A 24546-nucleotide genomic window follows, 5' to 3' on the forward strand; every position below is an offset into this window, starting at 1 on the left:
TATATATAATGAATGATGAGAGAATGAATATTGAACACAAACCAATGAGCAACAGATCGATTCCTTCATAATAGTAAAATGCAAAATTGAAAACTCTGTGACAATCACAGTCCCATTGGACTGGAGTTCATTAAAACAGAGAAGGAAAAAAAATTTCATCTTCACTCTCTGCTGTCCTTCAAGGGAAAGAATTTGGACAAAGCTCTACCATGATAGCGAAGAAGGCAGCTTTGACTGAAATGACTTTCAGCTACATTCTGCTGTATCGTTTAACCGTTTAATCCGCCATCCTGTTCTCCACGAATGCTGTAGCACTGCCACTGAAGAATCTTCTATGCAAATTTTATGCATCATTACTGGGCTACACCCAAGGAGGCCAGTAACGAGACGCTTAATAGGCGCCTGTTAAAGTTATAAGTCCTTTTCTTGTAATTAGTCTTAGTTCAAGTTAGTGTGGTCTAAGTCATCTAGAATTATGTAGAAGGGTAATATTGTCCAGAAGTCTCTAGGAAGTGCACGTGTAAGAAATATCTGTGTAAGTCTAGAAACTTTTAGACTCCTCTGTATAGTATAAAAGCCATGTAAAACCTTATTTGTAAAATAAGAAAAAAGAAGATAAAAAAAAAAGACGTTACTTCTACTTGCTCGATTGTTCTCTCCAATTCAAGAGTAATTATGATCTTTAACAGTGGTATCGGAGCTGTTCTTCTTGTGGGACTGTGGAAATTTGATCGATTGTGGTGAAAGAAGAAGAATTTCAGAAGACCCAAGCCATGTCTGCAACAAATCTTCCAAATCCTCCAATCTTTTCAGGTGAGGGTTACGATTTTTGGGCTGTTAAGATGAAGGCTTTTCTTAGAGCTCACAATTTATGGGATATGATTGAGATTGGGTTTGATCCCGATTCTCTGTCTGACTCTGCAACTATAAAGCAGATGAAGGATCATTCAGAACTCAGCCAGAAAAATTTTAAGGCCCTTACCTTCATCCACTCTTCAATCTCTGATAAGATTTTTACTAGAATTGTGGACATTGAGTCTGCAAAAGATGCATGGGAGAAGTTAAGGGAGGAATACCAGGGAAATGAAAGAGTTAGATCAGTTACGTTATTAACTCTAAAAAGGGAATTTGAATTACTAAAGATGAAGGATGGAGAGACAGTAAAAGAATATATTGATAAGCTTTCTGATGTAGTTAATAAGATGAAGCTGTTGGGAGAAAAAATTTCAGATCAAAGGACTGTAGAAAAGATTTTAGTTAGTCTGCCAGAAAAGTTTGAAGTTAAGGTTGCTGGTATAGAAGAGTCTTGTGACTTGTCAAAGCTCACAATTTCAGAACTTTGTGGCAAGTTACAAGCTCAGGAGCAGAGAATGAAGGTTAGAACAAAAGAAGTTACTGAAGGAGCTCTTCTAGCCAAGCAAAAGAATTGGAAGGCTAACTCCTCTTCTAGAAATAGCAAAGGACAGTCACAAGAAAAGAATTACAGAGGAAAAGTCGTTGAGAAGTCAGGAGAACCACAAAAGAAGGGCAAATTTCCACCTTGTGGAATTTGCAAGAAAACTGATCATTTTGAGAAGGATTGCAAATTCAAGAATAAGAATTCGCAATGTTGGCACTGTAATAAGTTGGGGCATATTTCTAGAGACTGCTGGAAGAAGCAGCAAGCTGTAGGGAAACAAAACCAAAGCCAACAAGTTAACTACATTGATGAACAGAAGCCTTCTCATGAAGATCATCTTTTTGTGGTACAAGAAGTAAATCAGGTTGTTGCTGATGCCATTGATTCTAGTCTCTGGCTACTTGATAGTGGCTGTACAAGCCACATGGCCAAAGATGAGAGCTTATTTGCTTCTCTAGATAGATCCTTCAGGACTAAAGTGAAGCTTGGTGATGGAAGAGTTGTTGAAGCACAAGGAAAAGGCATTGTGGCAGTGAACACCAAAAAAGGTACAAAGTACATCTTTAATGTTCTTTACATTCCCAACTTGATTAATAACTTGCTTAGTGTACCTTATATGCTACGAAGAGGATATGTCTTACATTTTGAGGGTTGCTATTGCACTATTTTCAACCCTAGTGGTGAAATAGTGGCAAATGTGAAAATGAATGGCAACAGTTTCTCCTTGAGGTGTTCATCTGCTGTGCATTCATCATGTGTTGCCAAAACTGACATTTTAGTTTTGTGGCACAAAAGATGTGGACATTATAATTATAACTCTTTAAAGTACGCTTTTAATAAAGGCTTCGTCAGAGACTTAGAAGCTATAGAAGAGTCTGGGGTGGTTTGTGAGGCTTGTCAATTAGGCTTCATAGAAAAGAATTTTCTACAAAACTAGCTTGGAGAGCGAAAGAAAAGCTTGAGCTGATACACACTGATGTGTGTGGCCCCATGAGCATTGAGTCTTTTAGTCAAAACAGATACTTGATAGTTATGATAATACCTACTGTTTTTGGTAGAAATATCCCCCTCTTAAGCTTTCTTTTGATAAATAATGAGTGTATTTATGTGTTGATTTGTATTTTGATAGGTTGATTGCGATTTGGATGAAAAGCGACGGAAAAAGGGCTGAATTGAAGAAAATGTCCACCGACCTTCGTATGTTCAAATAGTCATAACTTTCTATCACGTTATTGGAATTGAGCGCAACAAAAGGCATTGGAAACTAGACATCTCAAGCTTTCCGTAGAATCTAAAATCATGCAAATCGGAGGTCATATGGAGAAGTTATGGTCATTTGAATCATGTGCCTAGGGGTAACGCGCCTAGGCGCGCGCCTAGGCGTGGCGCGCCTAGGCGCACAAATTGTGCACGCCCAGGATCACTCCTGCACGCCCAGTCCAGAGAGTTGGACTTGAATTTTAAGTTGTGCACGCCTAGGATCACGCCTAGGCGTGCGCCTAGGCGTGAAAACAACGCGCCTAGGCGTGAAAAGCAATTTTCTGAGGTGTTTTAAGTCGCGATTTGTCCGAGCTACGGGAGACTTGGAGACCTAAAACAGATTTCTGGAGAGCGAAAACAGAGGGGGAAGGTGATTCTTGGAGCTAGGAGGAGAGATTCTTCAACTCCACTTGGATCTACTCAACTCATTGGGTTTATTCATGCCTTTCTCATCTATTCTCTTGTGTTTTTCTCTCATTATTTGTAACTAAACCTCTTGTGCCAAGGCTAGGATGAAGCCTTGGGTTTGATGACTTTGTTTATGACTTGATTTACATACATATGAGTTGATTTGGGTATAAATCTTGTGTTTCTATGTTTGATTGCAATTTCTTCATGCTTGTGGTGTTTGGCCAACACTTTAGGTTTTTGGATGAAATTGTTTGGAGAATTTGCTTAGACAATAATATGTCAAGTAGCTTATGCTTCTTGAAACACTTGATTATGAATGTGTCTCCCTTTAATTAGGTGACAATTTGTATGAATCCTAATCTCCATAGAACTTCATGAATTCCTATGCATGTTTAGACCAATAGGATGGCTAGAATGTATTTAGGAATATCCGACCTAGACCAATAAGATGGCTAGTAATCGATTGTAGGGAGATTTGGCTTAAGTGCGCTAAAACCAACTTAGGTACGGATTCGTTATGCCCGAATTAGCAAATATGTGTGTGAATTTGTGTCATTGCAAGTCATTTCCCAAGGGGGATTCCAAAGCCTTGGTGTTTATCTCATTTGCATTAGTTACATCCTTATTCAAAGAAAATACCAAAAATACTTTATAGAAAAGAATTTTCTATAAAACTAGCTTGGAGAGCGAAAGAAAAGCTTGAGCTGATACACACTGATGTGTGTGGCCCCATGAGCATTGAGTCTTTTAGTCAAAACAGATACTTCATTCTGTTTATTGATGATCTAACCAGAATGCCCTGGGTATTCTTCTTGTGAGGCTTGTCAATTAGGCTTCATAGAAAAGAATTTTCTACAAAACTAGCTTGGAGAGCGAAAGAAAAGCTTGAGCTGATACACACTGATGTGTGTGGCCCCATCAGCATTGAGTCTTTTAGTCAAAACAGATACTTCATTCTGTTTATTGATGATCTAACCAGAATGCCCTGGGTATTCTTCTTGAGTAGCAAGGCCAAAGTCTTTAATATTTTCAAAAAGTTTAAGGCTCTTGTGGAGTCACAAACTGGTTTGAAGATTAAAACTCTCAGGTCAGATAATGGGAAGGAGTACTCTTCTTCCAATTTTAAGGAGTTTTGTGATGAGGCTGGAATTGATCATCAGTTTACTGTGAGCTACACACCTGAACAAAATGGTGTATCTGAAAGAAGAAACAGAACAGTAATGGAGATGGCTAGATGCATGCTAATGGAGAAAAAATTACCCAAGGAGTTCTGGGCAGAAGCAGTATACACTACTATATATCTCCTAAATAGATTACCAACCAGGGCTGTTAATGGGATGACTCCCATTGAAGCATGGTGTGGTTCTAAGCCAGCTGTCAGGCATCTTAAAATATTTGGCTTTATTTGCTACACCTTTGTTCCTACTGCAAGAAGGAGTAAATTAGACGAAAAGGCAGAATTGGGAATTTTTGTTGGATATTCCTCACAATCCAAGGGATACAGAGTGTTCAACTTGCAAACCAAGAAAGTTATTGTTAGTAGGGACATTAAATTTGATGAAGAAGCTTACTGGGATTGGAATAAGGAAATTGTGGTGAACTCCTCCAAGCAACTTCCAGAGTATTCTCAAGCTGAAGGTGGCAGTAGCAAGTTTGATGTCTCTGGAACTACAGATGAAACATCAGTAAAGAAGTCTAAACCTGTATCTGAAGTCTATGAGAGTTGTAATCTTGTGCTAGAAGAGCCTACTTCCTATGAGGAAGCAAACAAGTACAAAGAATGGCAGGAAGCAATGAAGGAGGAAATCAGTATGATCAACAAAAATTCTACTTGGCAGCTGACTTCTAGACCTCAGAATCAGAATGTGATTGGAGTCAAATGGGTGTACAGGACTAAGTACAACCCTGATGGCTCTATAAACAAACACAAGGCAAGATTAGTGGTAAAAGGCTTTGCACAACAGCCTGGATCAGATTTTGGAGACACATTCTCACCTGTAGCAAGACATGATACAGTGAGAATGCTCATTGCCTTGGCTGCTAAGGAAGGCTGGAAAATCTTTCATCTTGATGTTAAATCAACATTCATTAATGGTTTTCTTGAGGAAGAAATCTATGTTGAACAACCTTCTGGATTTGTGGTGGGGGGCCAGGAGGAGATGGTTTATAGACTTACTAAAGCTCTATATGGACTAAAACAGGCCCCTAGAGCCTGGTATAGTAGAATAGATGACTATCTTCTGCAGCATCAATTCAGGAGGAGCTCAAATGAACCAACATTATATATCAAAGATGCTGAAAATCAGAATTTGATTGTCTCCCTCTATGTGGATGATTTTTTCATCACTGGAAGTTGTCCTGCATTAGTTGAAGAATTCAAATCAGAAATGAAGAAGGAATTTGATATGTCAGACCTTGGTGAGATGACTTATTTCCTAGGAATGGAGATTGAGCAGACTAATAAGGGCATCTTTCTTTCACAAAGAAAGTATGCCTGGGATTTATTAAAGAAGTTCAAGATGGAACACCGCAAAGGCTCAGTCATTCCATGGCAACAAATACTAAGCTATCTCAAGCAGATAATGAAGAAGCTGCTGATGCAAAGACTTACAAAAGCCTAATTGGAAGCCTATTATATCTAACAGCCTCAAGGCCTGACATGATGTATTCTGTCAGTGTGTTGTCAAGATTTATGCAGCATCCAAGTATTATTCATTTTGGAGCAGCAAAAAGGGTACTAAGGTACCTAAAAGAAACTCTAGAATATGGCATCTGGTATGAAAGAGGCAAGGGCAATGCACTAGAAGGGTATACTGATAGTGACTGGGTAGGAAATGTGGATGATTACAAAAGTACTTTAGGTTATGTTTTCTTTTTTGGCTCAAGTGTGTTCTGTTGGAACTCAAAAAAGCAAGATATTGTTGCTCAATCCGCTGCTGAAGCTGAGTATGTGGCAGCAGCCTCAGCCTCAAATCAGGCTTTATGGTTAAGGAAGTTGTTGACAGATATAGGACAACAACAAGGTGAAGTAACTGTCATATTTTGCGATAATAAATATGCAATTGCTATTGCAGAAAATCCAGTGTAACATGGCAGAACCAAACACATGAATGTCAGGTTTCATGCCATCAGAGAAGCTGAAAAGAATGGAGAAGTAAAGCTCTTGCATTGTGACTCAGAAGACCAGCTAGCTGATGTTCTTACCAAGGCATTACCAAGAAGAAAGTTTGAAATGCTAAGAGCAAGACTTGGAGTTACCAGAAAATGTCTTAAGGAGGAGTGTTAAAGTTATAAGTCATTTTCTTGTAATTAGTCTTAGTTCAAGTTAGTGTGGTCTAAGTCATCTAGAATTATGTAGAAGGGTAATATTGTTCAGAAGTCTCTAGGAAGTGCACGTGTAAGAAATATCTGTGTAAGTCTAGAAACTTTTAGACTTTTAGACTCTTAGACTCCTCTGTATAGTATAAAAGCCATGTAAAACCTTATTTGTAAAATAAGAAAAAAGAAGATTAAAAAAAAAAAGACGTTACTTCTACTTGCTCGATTGTTCTCTCCAATTCAAGAGTAATTCTGATCTTTAACAGCGCCACATAACTGAAAATGTCGAAACAAGATGAGACTGTAGACGAGGAGCTCCTGCCATTTAAATCATGGTGGTTCACTTCCTGGGGAGATATCTCATCCTCAGCCTCATAATCTCCAATAGTAGTCACAACTTGTAGCCTGCTCTTACCAGACTTCTTCCTTGAAAGCCCTTGCCAATGCCTATGGAGCATATCAGAGTAGTGTGGTTGTTGAGACGACCCTCTTGATCATGAATCGAGTTGGTTAGAGAATGGGAGTTTGGTTGTGGGAGCCCTTGGCTCTTATCATGATGATCCCGATTCGAAGCAAAATTCGTTCTCAACTTTTCATGTAATCCCAGAACAGTTTCATTTAGGAACTGAACCATTCTATATTCTACTTGACCAAGTGATTCTCCAGATGGAGCAGTGGGATCTGGATGGATACAATCAATTAAGCTTGGAGTTTAATTAAGCTTAGAGTTTCAGGCGTGTATATCTCTGAACGAAGGCACCCCTCCCAGTCACCCAAACTCATCTCCATAAGTGAATCTGAAGATTGGATATGTTCTTCTGCAAAATTCATCTCCTGCATTATTTTAGGGTTTAATATAACTTCAAGTAAATATCAGGGGGAAAAAGTCCAAGTACGCAAGTTCATTGTACACAAATCACCTAATCCAGGAGTTTCACCATCATTTAATTTCCCACAACGACAGACAATGCAATATCAAAGTTGCAGGTAAAAAGTTACGAAATCATTAATAAAATACTGAAACTTGAAGCTGAAATACTGAATTCACCTATACTCACAGTAGCAATGTAGCATTGCCTGTTTTTGCTCCACATAGTCTATCTGCCTGTTGGCAAGGCGGCTCCACAGGCTGCGGCTCCGCACGGCCAAACAGGTGAAATACCGCCAGCGGATCCGCTGGCCCATGCCAACAGATCCGTTGGCCTGAAAGAAGCTCGCATTTTTATACGTGGGGCCCATGTTATAATTATGTCTATGACTTTTTTATATAATTTAATATGGATCCCACAACTTTAATAATATATATTTAATACATTATTTAGTTTTATAAATAATTTTATGAGAAATAGTAAATATTTTGTCAATAAATTTAATATTTATAATTAATATTATAAAAATTAATTTAATATTTATAAAAAGAAAGAAAATACACATTAATAAGCTTAATATTTTACTTCTAACATTGATCCACTATTAATTATATTAATATTTTTTTATCAATATATGTAAAGATTTAAGTGCAAAATTAATCAAATCATTCATTTAATAAGAAAATGATTAAAAATTTATTATTAAATTTAAGATAATACTTTTAGTCAATAGTTTTTCCGCTAACGTCAATTTTTAATTCACCAAACACCCCACAGCATATTTAGCTCAGTTTTTTTTTTTACAACATTTCCGCTAGCATTGAAAATCAAACTTTCCGCTCTGCCAAACGGAGCCTATATCTCCGACGACTCTCCATGTTCTCCTTCCCCCGCCCCTCACGGAAAAACTTGTCCTCATATTACGCTTTTCAATGGCACAAGCATTGTCAGACATATATTTTGAATTACCAATGAGCAATGATATGATTCACAATTTGCTAATGAACCAATATATTAACAAAAGGACTTACTAATTCATCAAGGAAACTTGGCTTGTATTCTTAACAAACCTTTGTACTAAATTTCTCCCAAAAAGTCCAGCTCAAACTAGGAAGAGTTCACAAAATAACATGCTTTTGCACCAGTTCTTTTATGTAAGTCAAAAGACAAGATTAATGAGCTAAACATTGAAATTACAAATTATTACAAAGCCACCTATTTCTTATAATGAAATGTAAGTAGTCTCTACCACATCTCACCATGTTCTCTAATCTCATAAAAATCATCTGACTTCTACAATTGAACACTTTCAATAATCATGCACTATCGATCATCTGACTCATACTTCATTGCCTGCCTACACACGTACAACAAACCCTTTGCCGTACAAACCATTAATACATTTCCAGTTTGCCACCAGGCATGCTCACTTTTTAATCAAAGTAAGGTTGACATAGATGACAAGTAGTTGACGCATGGATAGTGCATCAACTACAAACTACTCTCATGAACAACACAATTATTGCTCAAATTACAGATATGTTCACTTCCCATAACAAGTAATACATATACCAAATACTTTTTAATGAAAATTCAAGCATCCATGGAAAATTCACAAACTACATACTATATAACTCAAACAGTCAGTGGCTTCATTAGCTGAATCTACTCAAAGCAAGAAAGTAAGCATGAGTTCCAGATTTCACTTTAAGATTTTGATATTTTGTAATTGATTAACTTCCTTTAACTCTATTAAATCCTCCAAACCACCGTCAAACTAAAGATCTCAATAAGTTTAGCTCAAAACTACCCGACAAACTGAAACAGCCATTGATCGAGCACGATCCAGCGGCGATGAGTATACTGCATGGAATGTCACCCTCTGCGAGTTCAAAAACACTGCAAGTGCTCTCGCTTGACGCTTCCCACTGGGTGTCAAGGAAGCCACGGGGCATCTCCCGCCAACCAAATCCGATTTCAGATTAAGCTCGCACTCGCCGTGACTTATCAAATAAACCTCCGTGACCGTCTGATTCTGATTATGATGATGATGACCCATCGAGTAGCTCCGCGAAAACACCGGAGGCGGCGGTGCTAGCACGTTGTACGGTTCCCACACCTTGATTGATGGCCCGAGCGGCGGCGTACCCAGTGTCGAGAGCTGAGGAGAGAGCGACGAAGCAGACGCGTGGTAGGGGAGCATATCCGGCTCCTGTTCTAAAACCCTCTTCACCAGATTGGGATCGGTTTTTGGCCTAAGGTAACCGTCGTGGTGGACATCCTCAACGTTGTCCTCCTCCTCATCTTCATATATATTTTTGATGATGTGAGGTGAGTGTTACTGTGAGGTGAGGTCGTAATTTAGTTTATAACACTAATATATATTTTAAATTAATATATCCTAATAACTTAATTATTTATTTTGTACTTTATAAATAATAATCCAAAAAATAAGATTAAACTATTATTTAATTAAATATTGTTCAACTTTAAAATAAATTGACATGCTTTGTTGTAATAATATGATGTCACGATTATAATTAGAAAGTCAAAAACTTAAAACTATTGTAATGCCACCACGTGTATAACTATGAGATAAAAAGAAAAAAAAACTTCCGTCATTTACGAGAGACGGAAGATCGAGTGTTGAAACAGTAATTTTCAGTGACTCTACCGCAACAAGAAGAAAAACATCTCTCAGTTGCTTTTGGAGCTATCGATATTTGGAGCGGTGTAGCCTCAGCGGACCGGAAAGCCAAACACCAAACTACTGTCAAACGATCGGTAGATCTCGTTGAGACGCGGTCAATGAGTGGTGACCGAAGTGCCAAACGGGTACATAGTTGCTTCACTCTTCTACTTGATCAATTCCAACTCCAACGGTAAAACAAAATATATTTAGGGTCCGTGGTAGGGTGGTTTGATTGATTTTCAATACTAACAAAAAAGTTGTGGGAAAAAACTAAACTTAAAGCTGTTAAATCTGCTCTGAGACGTAAATATGCTCTGAAGTGTTTGGTGAACTAATAGTTGATGTTAGTGGAAAAGCTGTTGACTAAAAATATTATCTTGAATTTAATAATAAATTTTCATAAATTTTTTATCATTTTGTTGTTAAAATTAATTTAATAAATATAATTTATTATTAAAATAAATTTAAGTATATTAGAATTTTTTATATCAAAACTGAAAATGTTAATTAGTCAAATAAATAAAATAATAAATCAATTGTAAATATTAATAAATGAATTTATTATTAGATTAATTTTAAGAATAAATAAATATCAAATTTTAAAATTACATTAAATTTTTAATCATTTAATTTTATTAAACTTATATTATTAAAATTGTGGGACCCATATTAGTTCTTGTAAAAAGTCAAAAAATTAATGATTATGTGGATCCCACAATTAAAAAAACTAAAAAAAATAATATGCAAAACATATCCGCTAGAGAAGCTTTTGCTGCATCAAACAGGCAGTTAGTTCGAGTCTTTGATTGGAGGCTACCCAACCATACCATCAATCCATCATGACACGATGCCGTTTTCCATTAGATGCGGGAACTTGAAACGACGCCGTTTGCTTGCATGCTATCATCATATTAAGTTTAATTTGTGATTGCCTTTTTTTTTTTTACATGCATCTTGTTTATTAAACCCATTGTGGTGTTGTGATGGTGGAGGCAAACCGTGAATATTAATCATTACTCCACTTTAAAATATTGATTATCCCGAATTTCATTGTGTTGCCTCCATATTAACACATTTTACTCTGTTTTTTTAAAAAATTTAAATTTTATGAACCAATATCTGCAGAGTACCTGATGATTTGATTGTTAATACTATAAGCTTTCTTTTTAAGTGTAGCAAGTCTTATAAATTGGACCCTTTGAGCCTCCCCTAAAAGACCTATTAAGAGAGAGAAGGGTTTGCCTCTATAAGACAGACATCCTCACATGTTTTAACTAATATGGGACATTTAGTTCAACACCCCCTCTTACTCATGAACTGGGTATCTGTGCCAAAGGCTCAACGAGTGGACTTTTTTCGAGGACGGGTGCACATCGGCCTTGCTTCGATACCATCTTATATATTAGGCCCTTTGGGCCTCCCCCTAAAAGGTCGATTAAGAGGGTTTTAGGCTTGCCTCTATAAGGCAGACATCCTCACATGTTTTAACCAATGTGGGACATTTACTCATAAACTGGGTATCTGTGCCCAAGGCTCAACGAGTGGACTTTTTTCGAGGACGGGTGCACACCGGCCCTGCTTCGATACCATCTTATAAATTAGGCTTTTTGGGCCTCCCCTCTCACTCATGAACTGGGTATCTGTGCCCAAGGCTCAACAAGTGGACTTTTTTCGAGGACGGGTGCACATCGGCCTTGCTTCGATGCCATCTTATATATTAGGCCCTTTGGGCCTCCCCCTAAAAGGTCGATTATTAAGAGGGAGAAGGGTTTGCCTCTATAAGGCAGACATCCTCACATGTTTTAACCGATGTGAGACATTTACTCATAAACTGGGTATTGGGCACGATGTGGGACATTTACTCATAAACTGGTATCTGTGCCCAAGGCTCAACGAGTGGACTTTTTTCGAGGACGAGTGCACACCAACCCTACTTCGATACCATCTTATAAATTGGGCCCTTTAGATCTCACCTAAAAAGCCTATTAAGAGGGAGAAGGGCTTGCCTCTATAAGGCAGACATTCTCACATGTTTTAACCGATGTGGGACATTTAGTCCAACAGCAAGTCTAAGAGAACGGAAGTAACATCACATGTATTCAAAGATTTCATTTCATTTCATACAACCATAGAAATTTTGTCAAATTGTATAATCATGATCCGTCTCTTTGGAATTCTTCACTGAGAGTAAAGGGAACTGTAAACAACAATGGTTTTTGGGAATTGAGTATTGCAGTCAAAACTGTATTTACTAATATTGGAAGCTGTAATTCACCAAAATCAATGTCTAGTTAATTTAAACAGACACACACACATATATATATAAGACACTGCAGTGATTTTGCATATTGCAGACACTACTTAAAATAGTAAAATTGAACTAGTAAGTTTAATTTCCCGTCTGACATTTGAATTCTGGTATGGAGAATCTGGCAAAGCAAGGTTTGAAGACGGAAATGCTGAACAAGTTATGGGACTGATTTAACCCAAATGGCGAAAGAGGTAAAATACTCTTCTTTGGGTCCATGACTCCATGTTAATGTAGTTTGGAAAGCAATACATATATATTACTCCAGTTGTGCATGACTGCTTGGTTTTTTGGTGTAGGGAAAATTAGATCCAGTCATCGGAAGGCAACAGCAGATAGAGCGTGTAATGCAGATCCTCTGCAAAACAAGAAAAAACAACGTACCCTTGTCTCACAGGTGATGCTGGAGTTGGAAAAACTGTGGTGGTAGAAGCACTGGCGTTAGGAATACTCAATGCAACAGTGCCCCTCCAACTGCGAAAAAACAAGGTTCAAATGTTGAACCATATTTTATTTTATTTTTATATATGGTATAACTTTTGTGCAATGTTACTCGATCAGGTTTTCGCAGTGGATATGGGGCGTCTAATAGCCGGTGCGTCTAATCGTGGAGAATTTGAGGAAAGACTATTGAAGGTGGTGGAAGAAGTGAAAGAGAGCAATGGAGAAGTGATACTTTTCATTGATGAACTGCACATCTTAATCGGAGCTGGCAGGGGTGGACAGGCTTTGGATGCTGCAAATATACTGAAACCAGCATTGGCCAGGGGTGAACTAAAGGTAGATGTACATGCATTATTCTCAGAAAACCTATAACATAAATAAAACCTAATTCATATTTGTTGAGCCTTGTGTTTTTCTTGATGCAGTGCACTGGTGCAACCACGGTTGATGAATACAGGAGATACATAATAGAGAAAGATGTTGCGTTAAAGAGGCGATTTCAGCCGGTTAATGTGCCTGAACCATCCCTTGATGAAGCCATAGAGATATTGAAAGGCCTGCGAAGAAAATATGAAGCACATCATAATGTCACATATGCAGATGAAGCCTTAATCGCCGCCGTCCACCTATCTAAACAATACATCAGGTCACTCTTTAACATAATTAATGCTTCAATTAATCACCATAAAATTCTCTTCTTTAATGCACGTACTGGCTAATTTGATTTTCTACTGCTGATCTGATTGTTCATTGTTGATCAAATTTTAATGCGTCTCAGTGACCTATTTTTGCCGGACAAGGCAATTGATCTAATTGATGAAGCTGGTGCAAGAATTCAGCTTCATCGAGGAACAAATTAACTTCATCAAGAGTTGTAACAGAGGAGGACATAAGAGAGATAGTCAGGAATACCAGTTGAGAAAGTGTCAAACAAAGATTCAGCCTTACTTCTGAACATGGCAAAGAAATTGGGAGATCATATTGTAGGACAAGAAGAAGCTCTTGAGTCAATCAGCCGTGCAATCAGACGTGCCCGAGCCGGAGTCAGAGACCCCAGCCGCCCCATAGCAAGCTTTCTATTTGTAGGTCCTACTGGAGTCGGAAAGACTGAACTAGCAAATGCCTTGGGCATTGAGTACTTTGGTTCCAAAGGGGCCATGATAAGAGTTGACATGAGTGAATACATGGAGAGACACAGCGTTTCAAGGCTCTACGGCTCACCGTCAGGGTATGTAGGCTACGAAGATGGTGGGCAGCTGACGGAGGCTGTTCGTGGCAGGCCTCACTCAGTCATCCTTTTCGAGGAAATTGAAAAGGCTCATAAAGAATTTTTCAATGTGATGCTGCAGATATTGGATGATGGGAGACTGACGGACAACAAAGGGAAGATTGTCGACTTTAAAAACACAATAATAATAATAATGACTTGAAATATTGGTCGTCATCCTCCTGGATTTGAGCAGGTGAAGGTTCAAGTGGCAGAGGCACTGGAAAGGAGTTTTAGGCCGGAGTTTCTAAACAGAATAGACGAGGTGATCGTGTTTAGGCAGCTGAGGAAGGTGGAGCTGAATAAGATTGTAGACATAATGCTGAGTAAATTGTATGAGAGGGTTTTCAAGGAGAAGAAGATAAGGTTGAGTGTGAGTGAGAAATTAAAGGAAAGGTTGATAGAAGAAGGATGGAATGAAATGTATGGAGGTAGACCATTGAAGAGGGCCATTACGAAAATGGTTGAGGACAAATTGGCTGAGAGCATCTAATGTAGAACCAAACCCAACACCTGTTGATTCCTAAAAATACCAAGAAATAAGGAAAGGTTGACAAGAATCCACCCACAAATCTTGTTGATTCCGTCAGAATACCAAGAAAAGGGAACAACAACACAGAGGTCAATTTCATATATTTTGTCAAAAACTATCGAATTACTCCTACACCGACACCACAAAAGGGAGCCCTAATGGGCATGGGTTCAAAAGAGCAAACTAGCACATGCCACAACCCAACACTAAGGGCCAAGACACAGACAAAAGAACCACATTTGACTTAAAGTCCGATAACATAACAAAATAAAGTTGACGCAAAACAAAGATTACAAAGTTCTCTGATCATATTTCTCCATGAATCCAGCAATTATCCTATCCACATCAGCATCATACAAGGAACTGTCGTGGAAGGAAACAAGGTGGCGATGGGCATTGATCATATGGACCACATATGTATGTCTATTTCTTGAAAGTTGAAAGTTGAAATTGCCGCTTCAAACTCTAAATAATAATAATACTACTGTAGACTGTAGACTGTAGACTGTAGTAGTAAGAAAGATTTAAAGGAAGGCAAACTTAGTTGTTATTTTTTTCATGAAAACGGAAACGGAGGACGACATGACATGACATGACATGAAAAATTGAAAATAAATAAATGGATGAAAAAAAAAAAAAAACAAAACGTGCCCCAATTCCAAATGGACAAAACAAAACACGTTCCTTTTTGTTTTTAGTGTTAGGTAGGTTACAAGGTTGTTTTGTCTTTAACTTTAAAGGGTAAGTGCGCCGCCCCGCGTACTCCTTTCTCCTCCTCTCATCTAGTCATCACTCCCTCTTTTCTTGAGGATGAGAGCGCCGAACCCACTCGCGCTTCTCTCTTTCTAAAGGAACTTGGATTGCTGACATTTTTCTTCTCAATTTTCCTTATTCCTAGTGTCGAAATCAAATAAATCTCTCTGGGAGCTCGGTCTCAGGGTAACATTTTCCTCATTTATTTTGTTTATCGTAATCAATTGTCTTCTTATTTAGTTTTTTTCATCGCCATGTACGAACAACAATGACCGTGTGATTTCATTTTTTATGGATCAATTCAAAATGGGGATGCAGATCGAGCTACCCATTATTGAAGCAGTCTTGTTGAGTTGGAAGAATTTTTTGCTGTGCTTAATTTGTCAAATTTGAGATCCGATAGGTTGAGGTGATTCAGAAAATGACGGCATCATTGCATTTTTGCGGTGTTAAAACCGGCGGCTATCTACTTCAGAAGACTCGCCAGCCATTCTTTTCTCGACGAGATATTGACCTTGCGGCTTCTTCGAAGCTGGCGAGTTTTGAATTTGGTAGAAGAACCAGAGGCCTTTGTGGAGGTAGGGCTTTGCGAGTTAGGTGTGAGGGAGGAAGTGTGGACTTGCTTATAAGGAACAAAACTGAGGAGAACCCGAGCTTTGGTGATATTGAGGCCGATAATCAACTGACTTGCGTTATGAAGTTTGGTGGATCGTCATTGGCATCGGCAGAAAGGATGAGGGAGGTTGCTGATCTTATATGTAGCTCCCCCAACGAGAAGCCTGTGATTGTGCTCTCTGCCATGGGAAAGACAACCAACAACCTCTTGCAGGTATAAATCCAAATTTCGTTTCTTTACAGTATCTTTTAGTGTTTTTGTTCATATTCCAACACATTTGGAATCTTTTGTGATGTTGGCTGCTCAATTACTAGGCAGGCGAGAAGGCTGTTTGTTGTGGTGTTACTAAGGTAGACGGTATTGACGAGTTGAGTTTTATAGAAGAGCTGCATCTCAGGTAAGAAACAATAAATTTTTCTTTGTTTTTTTTACTTGGTAAGGCAAGTTGTCCATTAATAAAGAGAAAGGGACAATGAATTCTTCTTGGTTAGTCATTGACAAATGAAGTTTGTAATTAAGCTCGTGGGTGTCATTTATTTTGTTTAATTGTTTATTATTTTTATACAGGACAGCTGATGAGCTTGGGGTCAACAGGTCTATCATTACAAGTAAGTATTAATTCTGGGCTAAGCAGACAATATATTATATGCGCTGGGCAAGAGAGAATAATTTTGTTTGCAAACAAGTAGTTGGAACTTGTTAGCACGCTTCATCAGATTATGCCATAATTCAAGAAGCACCTGCTTAATTCAATTCCCATAAAAATCTGTTTCTCTGTCCTTTACTGCTGTAGAGTGGTATTGTCGTCCTGGGAATTTAGACAGAAGCCAACTTGATATTTCTGGAACTTTATTCACTAAAATGAATTCATTGTGCTCTCGTTGCAATTGTATGAATTTGTTCATTATCTTATTGCCAAGCAATGTTTAAGGATCTAATGCCATCTTTTTTCCCTGGTCTTTGTTTCTTATTATTTGATTTACCTGCATACTTATTGGTGTTTGTGGTTGTGTAATGAAGTGGATTAATTTTGCAGCACACCTGGAAGAACTAGGGCAACTTCTAAAGGGAATTGCTATGATGAAAGAGTTGACTTTACGCACTAAGGACTACTTAGTTTCATTTGGAGAATGCATGTCCACAAGGCTATTTGCAGCATATTTGAACAAAATTGGTGTTAAAGCTCGTCAAGTATGTTGCGTATCTGCGATTATTTAATGGCATTCATGCTATATACTATTGCTATTGATACACACACCTATACTTCGAAGAAAGTTGTTCAAGTGCAAATATATTGTAATCCCTGTATATATGTTATTCTATTGTTTCGTTTACCATGGTAAAATGCAATGATAGTTTATAGATAATTAAAGCAGTGAACCCTATTGCAGTATGATGCCTTCGAAATTGGTTTTATAACCACAGATGACTTCACAAATGGGGACATTCTCGAAGCTACTTATCCAACTGTTGCAAAGATGTTACATGGTGATTGGATTACTGATCCTGCAATTCCAGTTGTCACTGGTTTCCTTGGGAAGGTCTGTCAACTAGCGAGTTAACTTTTTTTTTATTTTTCCTAAAAATTTTAAAATATCAGAACTACAATTTTCCTGTAGCTGTTGCATTAATTATCTGTGATTTTCTTTCTTCTTGGTGATTGTCTGACTCTAGGGCCAGAAATCCTGTGCCATTACTACATTGGGTAGGGGTGGTAGTGATTTGACTGCCACAACAATTGGAAAAGCATTGGGGTTGCGAGAGATTCAGGTTGGTGCAGAAACTGAAGTTTTGACTCTCTTGTTGTTAATTCATGCACAAGCTTCTTTAGCATCTTTTAGAAGCAAACCTTTTGTAATTCTTGAATGTGCTGCCAAGCTAATAACAAATGCATGCAAACCAATTTTTTTCTCTAATTTTGTAGAATTGATGGTTAGGACTAAACAAAATAGAAACTAATCGTTGTCTATTACAGGTATGGAAGGATGTCGATGGCGTTTTAACATGTGATCCAAACATATATCCACGTGCAGAACCTGTCCCTTATTTGACATTTGAAGAGGCTGCCGAGCTTGCTTATTTTGGTGCTCAGGTAATTGACTTCTCATCTAGTTTGGTTTTACAGATCATGGAATTTTTGTTTGTTATTCTTGTAGTTACTACTCGGCCTAATTTCTATTTGTTACTTGTGGTGTCTCTAATTTGTTGTCATTAATAAATACCTTTATTGCCAATAAACTCTATTTTTTTTAAAAAAAAATGACAATGATAAGGAAAGGATAAAGGAGAAAACTTCTACGGATATCTGAATCCTATAGTTCCATTTAAAGTTGATGAGGATTCACGATTTTCTGAAAAGACTTCCTGCTTTTGGTACCTGAAAAACTACATTGATCTGGCATAATTTGTTAAATTAGATATATGCATACACTGTAATGCAGACAAGACTTTAGCCCTGTAAATTAGATATATACAAGGCTTGACAAGCATTTAGCTGGAGTATTTAGGTGGAGTGTGGTTACTAGTCTTGCATTTTCTGTCTGGGTACTATGTTTGCTTGACCTGTAGCAGTAACTTTGTCAATTGTACTCCTTTTATCAAACCTGCAAAAGACGTGAATATTTGGTATTCCGACCTGTGGAAATATGTAATAACCTGATTGTTCATGGATTCCCTCAATAAATGGTATGGAAAATGTTGACGAAAGCAGAATATGAATGATAAAACAAGGTCAAGTCCTGCAACTAATCATTTTGTCTTTTCGCAGGTCCTGCATCCTCAATCAATGAGGCCTGCTAGAGAGTGTGACATTCCTGTGAGGGTAAAAAATTCTTATAACCCTAATGCACCAGGAACTGTCATCACCAGGTCAAGAGATATGAGTAAGGTTTGTAGCAGTTTATTTAACAAAGAATTGTCATTGACTCTGAACATAATTGATTGTTACTTTATTATTTGCAGGCAGTACTAACCAGCATTGTTTTGAAACGGAATGTTACTATGTTGGATATTGTTAGCACTCGTATGCTTGGTCAATATGGCTTCCTTGCAAAGGTAAGAAACCTAATTTTTAAATGCGTTCTCTGTCCTCCTGGTGTCTGGATTGTTCTTAGAGGTATAATCCAATAAGCATACTATAATTCCTTGCAGGTTTTTGCAATATTTGAAGACTTGGGCATATCAGTAGATGTGGTGGCCACTAGTGAAGTCAGTATTTCCTTGACACTGGATCCTTCAAAACTTTGGAGTAGAGAGCTAATACAGCAGGCAAGCGTATGATACCATACTTCTTGTGCTTTGACTGCATACTTCTATACCATTACTCTTACTCTTTTAGTAGTACTTTGTTTTTGTTTTTTTTAATGTAGCAGGACCTTTCATTATTGATTTATTCACCCCCCCCCCCCCCCCCCGCGCAAATTCTGATTAGGTTAACAATCCTCTTTATACAGGAACTTGACCACGTTGTAGAAGAACTAGAGAAGATTGCCATCGTTAATCTCCTTCAGCGAAGATCAATTATTTCTCTGATTGGAAATGTCCAGAGGTCTTCGCTGATTTTGGAGAAGGTGCAGTCTTAACACATTTCTCATTTCTTTGATACAGTGCTCTAACTTCTTTTAGCAATACTAGTCAGGCTCACTGTGAATGTCGTTATGGCTATCTTTTTTGGTTGCCCGAATTCATGACTTCACAGATTTATAAAAGCATGTGGATGTGGATTGTATTTTTACTTAAGATTTTGGGAACCTTGATACCTAACAATGGGTTTGTTTTGCTGAAGCCACCATCTAGTTATTTTGTTTTGCTTCTTTTTTTGTAACCAGTTTCATATCTGTTATTCCAATGAATTTGATGGCAGGCATTTTATGTACTTCGAACCAATGGAGTCAATGTTCAGATGATCTCTCAAGGCGCATCAAAGGTCTCTCCTACTTAATTCTATCTATCATATCTTCTTTTCATTCATGCTACGTCAAGGTTGGTTGGGCAATTCAACTTTTGAATGTAACAGATGCTAAGCACTTTTGAATGCTTGGCAATCAGCCCTGAAATTGGAGATATTCTCTTGAAACCGTAAAGCATATGATGTTTTAGAAAATTGAAATAATGGGACAAAATCTTGTGTTCCAGACGTCTATTTGCTACTTATTAGTGCATTCGTGAGTTTGGCTGCTCTGTACCTTGTAACTTGTCTATTTGGTATTGATACAGATTTGGACTGTACTTGTGCTACTGACAGTTTTTGGTTTTACTTGTTAGGTTAACATCTCAATGATCGTAAATGACGATGAAGCAGAGCAGTGTGTCAAGGCACTTCATAATGCCTTCTTTGAAAGTGATGTTACTGAATTAGATGAGGAACACGGATCTGAGAATGGTTCTGTGTCAGCATTATCAAATGGTCATTGATGAGCATTTATAATTTTGCTTATTCAATCTATTATTAGGGGAAGCTTCGTTTGCCGTCTTGGTCGTGATTAGCAGCAAATGAGGCATGCTATCTGTATCGGGCTTCAGATATATGAAATTGTGCGTGTATTGTGATGGCTTAGTTTGACTTTGATTCTTTCTTCAATTTTTTAATTAATTGCCATCAATCTAATTTAATTTAGCTTACGACGCTCTTCTTCTCTCTCTAGCTTATTGGAAGTAGTAGCTGCTATTGATGATTAATACTCTATTTTTCTCTTGATCCAGTAAACTAATTACGTACTTGTAATGCAAATATAGTTTGAAATTGTTGTCACAGCTTCCATGAGAATCTTATTATGTATGATACTCGGAACCTCTATTCCTGCTAAATATATCTTCGTATAATCAATCAATCATACGAGTCATTCCAGTGGCTAAGTGACAGAGTGGCAGTGAAGATCCGGTCCTGGAATTTTAACTCCCAGTCCAAATTTTTTTAAAATCTTTCTAACTTCTTCTCTCAACTTTAGATAGGAGAGCCTGCTGTGATTCGCTTCCAACTTGTGAAGAGACACTTGCCGGTTCCTCTAATATGTGGGGTGTGTTTGGACCAAATGGAAACAAATACTCATATTCTGTGTTGTCCTCTGGCTTCTCGAGTTTGGGCTTTGATGGGGGTGTCGAATCTCCTTGTGGTGTAACCTGGTGAATCTTTTTTGGACTGGTTTAAGGGGCTACTGGGTAGCACAGATTCCGCCACTATCAACAAGGTGGTGGTAGGTCTGTGGTTGCTTTGGTTTAACAGGAACCGAGTTAGAATGGATGGGACTTGTGGGACTCCTGAGATGGTAATGCAGGGTGTTAACTCTTATGTAGTGGGTTCCCTTGTTGATGGTAGGGAGCAAGGTAGGGGGGTTGTGATTGAGGAGAGATGGAAACCACCTTGAGGGAGTGTAGTGAAGGTAAATTGTGATGCTGCGCTCTCTCCAGGGGGTGTGGGTTTGGGGATAGTTATTCGTGATTGTGTTGGTGATGTGTTGGGGTCGGCAATGAAACGGGGCCTCTCTGCGCAGGATGTGGTGCAAGCTGAAGCTGAGGCTCTTATCTTCGGAATGCAAACAGCGTTAGATATGGGCTTTCGGGAAGTTTTGGTTGAAAGTGACTCGTCAATTGTTGTTCAAAATGTCCTCTCTGTCCAACCATGCTTTATATCAGGCGGAGCTTTTATTGAAACAGCTCGCTACTTACTATCCCAGTTCTCTAGGATGCATGTTAGTCATGCCAGAAGGAGTGCTAACCAAGCTGCTCACGCTATGGCTAAGTTAGCTCTCCAGGCTGATCAAGATATTTTCTTGATTGAGGAATGCCCTCAATCTGTTGCTCGAATTACTTTACAAGATGAACTTTTGATTGGGTGAGTTATAAATTGATGTTTTTATCAAAAAAAAAAAAAAAACTATAGATAGGAGTCCTTTATTAAATCAACAAGGTTCCATAACTATATGCAAAGAAACACACAGAAATGATATGCAGCGATGATGAGTTGTATTAATTCAAATCAATGTTACATTAAAACAAAGGGCCCTGTTAACTATAATAGTGCTGAAAACTGCTCAATGGAGGAACTATCTTCGACTTTTATCTTTTGAATTTGTTGTTCATCGGGCCACTGTTGCTGAGGTTCCTTGGGGCTGTTATTATCCTCCAAGAAAAATTTGCGGTACAAGAATTGCAACACCTCTACCCAAAAAGACCCTCTCACCAAGAACCCGCAACAAATTGGCAATGCTCAATCCAGTTTGCTGACAACCAGCCAAAGTGCAAGAATACAATGAGCACAGATAGAAATCGCTTATTCCTCAGATTTTAAGGAATGCCTCACACAGACCAGATCATCCAATTTATTGCCATCCATTTTATAAAGTGAGAAGACACCTTCCATTTGCATGTTGTGATCTCGAGCTTCCTTTCTTAGACTCTCAAAAGGCATTATTTCCCACTTATTATAGTTAGAAATCTTTCTGACATCACTCATATCTGAAGACTCAATCACCTATAAGAACAAGACAAGAAATGCCCCTTTTCAGGTTTAACAAAAGCAAGGTTTTCCAGATTAAAAAAAAAAAAAAAAAAAAACAAGATTTCGCATCCTGAACACTGCTCTACTTGTTTTGATAATTTGATTATGCTATTCTTGTGATTTCTTAAGCATCAACAACAAGAAATGGAACCCTAAACTCAAGATCATCTTGTCCTATTTTACACCACGCAAACCCTCCATACAAGATGGAAAGCTTCACAATAGACATACAAGATTGTAAGAGACGGCGTCTAAAATGAACATCTTTTTTTGAATGCAGAAGAAATTTTACTGAGGGCCACCAAGGAGGTGAAATCCAAAGGGAGAGAGAAATTATAAAGCCTGAGAAAGAAAAACATTAAGAGACAACCAAGCGACCATCAAACAAACCTTCTTGGAAGATCCCCCAGATTCAGCTGAAGCGGAAGTACCTGCTCATATGGAACATCAAATAGAGGTAAGGTTACTCACTTCTTGGAATAGGATCACACATAAGTTCTCCAAAAAGTAAAGAACGATGCTTAGGATCATACCATTAACTAAAAAATTAAAGCACTGAAGTAATAATTAAGATACTCAACACTAAAACCCTTAAACAATGTCATTGCAATCTGTCATATTACTCTCACATATAAAAAAAAAAAAATATCTGCTCTCTTCTCCTCTTGGAAAACTCAGAAGAGAAACACTCTAAACAAACTTATTCATGCCACCGAGTAACTGATTAAGGGTGCAACGAACACTCCGGTTTTGTTTAGCGGGAAAGTAGAACACAACTCGACCACTTTAAATTAGTTCCAATCAAAACAGGTAAACTAAAAACGCTTTTAAGTTTTGCTTTGCTAATTTCATTGTCCATAGCTTATAACTACTCTTCCCGTCAGTGTTTTATCCCCAAGTACTAATCATCAGCTACTCTGTCTCATCAACTTTATGAAAGCAATTTTATTTCAGGAGCCATACTTTCACACCAACACATTTCAGGCGTATAAGCCTTTGTATGGTATTGCTAGACAAAATACCAGACACCAAATTCCTAGCTACTTCACTAAATATTATATCCTGCCAGTTTGACACATCTGTATGTAGTTTTTATCCAAGAAATATGTCCGTTTTAATTCCAAATTTTAGCATCGCGTGGTACCATATAGACGAGATTCAAGTTGAAGTCGTGGCAAAAGCAATGAACCATGATTCTCAACACTTAGCACAGCAGAACCAAATTTGAGTCGGACTCGGTCAGAAATTTCAAGTACCAATATCCGAACCGAGCATAAAATGCGAAGGAACAATTCATTTTTATCAAAATCGCAAAGTTTGAGTCGACAAAAAAAAAAAACCAAAGCTGAAAGAGAAGCTCAAGCGTCAACGCTGAACGAAAAACGAGTACCTGAAACGTGATCAGCGACAGCGACTGGTGATTGTGGATCCGAGATTTGAAGGGATCCGATGTGGGTGGAAAGAGACGACGGAGACGGAGAGCGGTGGTGATGGGGATTGCCATGTTGGGAATTAGAGATTTGAGAGGGTGAGAGAGGAGAAGGCGATACGGATCGTTGAGATCGTGAGGACAAGAAGGACATGAAAATTAGGGAGAGAGTACCTCTAGCTTGGGTTCGCGTTTGGAGCCAAGATTTCGATTACGCGGAGGTTTTAAAAAAAAAATATATATATATTTGGAGTATTAAAAATTGTAAAATGTAAACTTCAAAAACAAATCATTGCTTGCTGGCTGGCTGGCTAGATGCATAAATGAATTGAACCTGTAAACTAAATCGTTTGCTGACAGACAGTGAGATAGAATGACCCAAAACAAAACTCATGAACCTGAGAAAGCATTGCCATTGGATTTGGTTGCATTGCTTCCTTGGCAATTGACTTGGCTTTTGCATAAAAGCCTTCCCCAAACCTCCTCGTGCTCAAATTCCTTTCAAGTAGTCCAAGTCTTTATCAGGTTGATGAAGGACAAGTTTGACAAAATAAAAGTCGGTCTTATTAACAATCCTGTTTCAATGGAGTCATGTTGTTCCCCGATCTGATGACATCCTCCTCCTCCTATTGTTACACTTAGATACATCATATACATGACAACAATCAATATTTGCGCCTCATGATCCAGAGACGTTTAAAAGTTATGTATGAAAGGAAAAATAAAATCCATGTCTTGATTCACTCAACGAG

General features: G+C 38.1%; 2 protein-coding genes and 2 pseudogenes across 5 annotated transcripts; 2 read left to right on the forward strand and 2 right to left on the reverse strand.

Annotated features, from left to right (window-relative positions):
* Positions 1-45: 45 nt before the first annotated feature.
* On the reverse strand, positions 46-9592 carry LOC119979934 (annotated as a pseudogene).
* Positions 9593-10065: 473 nt separating this feature from the next.
* LOC119979935 lies at positions 10066-14461 on the forward strand (annotated as a pseudogene).
* A 793-nt stretch (positions 14462-15254) lies between these two features.
* On the forward strand, positions 15255-20565 carry LOC119980041 (aspartokinase 2, chloroplastic-like). Of its 3 annotated transcripts, none has more exons than XM_038822688.1 (14): positions 15255-15439; positions 15572-16082; positions 16184-16266; positions 16437-16477; positions 16906-17060; positions 17261-17410; positions 17544-17639; positions 17845-17961; positions 18637-18756; positions 18831-18923; positions 19020-19142; positions 19322-19438; positions 19732-19794; positions 20133-20565. In XM_038822688.1, exons 2-14 carry the CDS (start codon positions 15675-15677, stop codon positions 20280-20282), a joined length of 1716 nt encoding a protein of 571 aa, XP_038678616.1. In that variant the 5' UTR covers positions 15255-15439; positions 15572-15674; the 3' UTR covers positions 20283-20565. The 3 variants fall into 3 exon arrangements, with proteins under 3 accessions (XP_038678616.1, XP_038678617.1, XP_038678618.1); XM_038822689.1 differs by having other exon boundaries at positions 15657-16082; XM_038822690.1 differs by having other exon boundaries at positions 15255-16082; positions 19020-19136.
* Positions 20566-21808: 1243 nt separating this feature from the next.
* LOC120016843 (sialyltransferase-like protein 1) lies at positions 21809-24502 on the reverse strand. 2 transcript variants are annotated; one of them, XM_038869782.1, is made up of 3 exons: positions 23756-24502; positions 22756-22796; positions 21809-22087 (listed from the first exon to the last, which is right to left on the reverse strand). In XM_038869782.1, the coding sequence occupies exons 1-3, from the start codon at positions 23946-23948 to the stop codon at positions 21983-21985; spliced, it is 339 nt and encodes a 112-aa protein (XP_038725710.1). In that variant the 5' UTR covers positions 23949-24502; the 3' UTR covers positions 21809-21982. The 2 variants fall into 2 exon arrangements, with proteins under 2 accessions (XP_038725710.1, XP_038725709.1); XM_038869781.1 differs by having other exon boundaries at positions 21809-22338; positions 23756-24258.
* Between the last annotated feature and the right edge of the window lie 44 nt (positions 24503-24546).

Source organism: Tripterygium wilfordii, chromosome 15, assembly GCF_013401445.1.
Source record: "Tripterygium wilfordii isolate XIE 37 chromosome 15, ASM1340144v1, whole genome shotgun sequence".
In the NCBI taxonomy this organism is placed as follows: Eukaryota; Viridiplantae; Streptophyta; class Magnoliopsida; order Celastrales; family Celastraceae; genus Tripterygium; species Tripterygium wilfordii.

Excerpts from the sequence above, each read along its gene's own strand:
- LOC119980041 (XM_038822688.1), top strand. The coding sequence starts at position 15,675 with ATGACGGCATCATTGCATTTTTGCGGTGTTAAAACCGGCGGCTATCTA. Across the intron at positions 16,083-16,183 it reads CAACCAACAACCTCTTGCAG|GCAGGCGAGAAGGCTGTTTG; the intron begins GTATAAATCCAA and ends CTCAATTACTAG. Across the intron at positions 19,439-19,731 it reads CTTCGCTGATTTTGGAGAAG|GCATTTTATGTACTTCGAAC; the intron begins GTGCAGTCTTAA and ends ATTTGATGGCAG.
- LOC120016843 (XM_038869781.1), bottom strand. The coding sequence starts at position 23,948 with ATGTCCTTCTTGTCCTCACGATCTCAACGATCCGTATCGCCTTCTCCT. Across the intron at positions 22,797-23,755 it reads TGTCGCTGATCACGTTTCAG|GTACTTCCGCTTCAGCTGAA; the intron begins GTACTCGTTTTT and ends CCATATGAGCAG. Across the intron at positions 22,339-22,755 it reads CTGGGGGATCTTCCAAGAAG|GTGATTGAGTCTTCAGATAT; the intron begins GTTTGTTTGATG and ends TTGTTCTTATAG.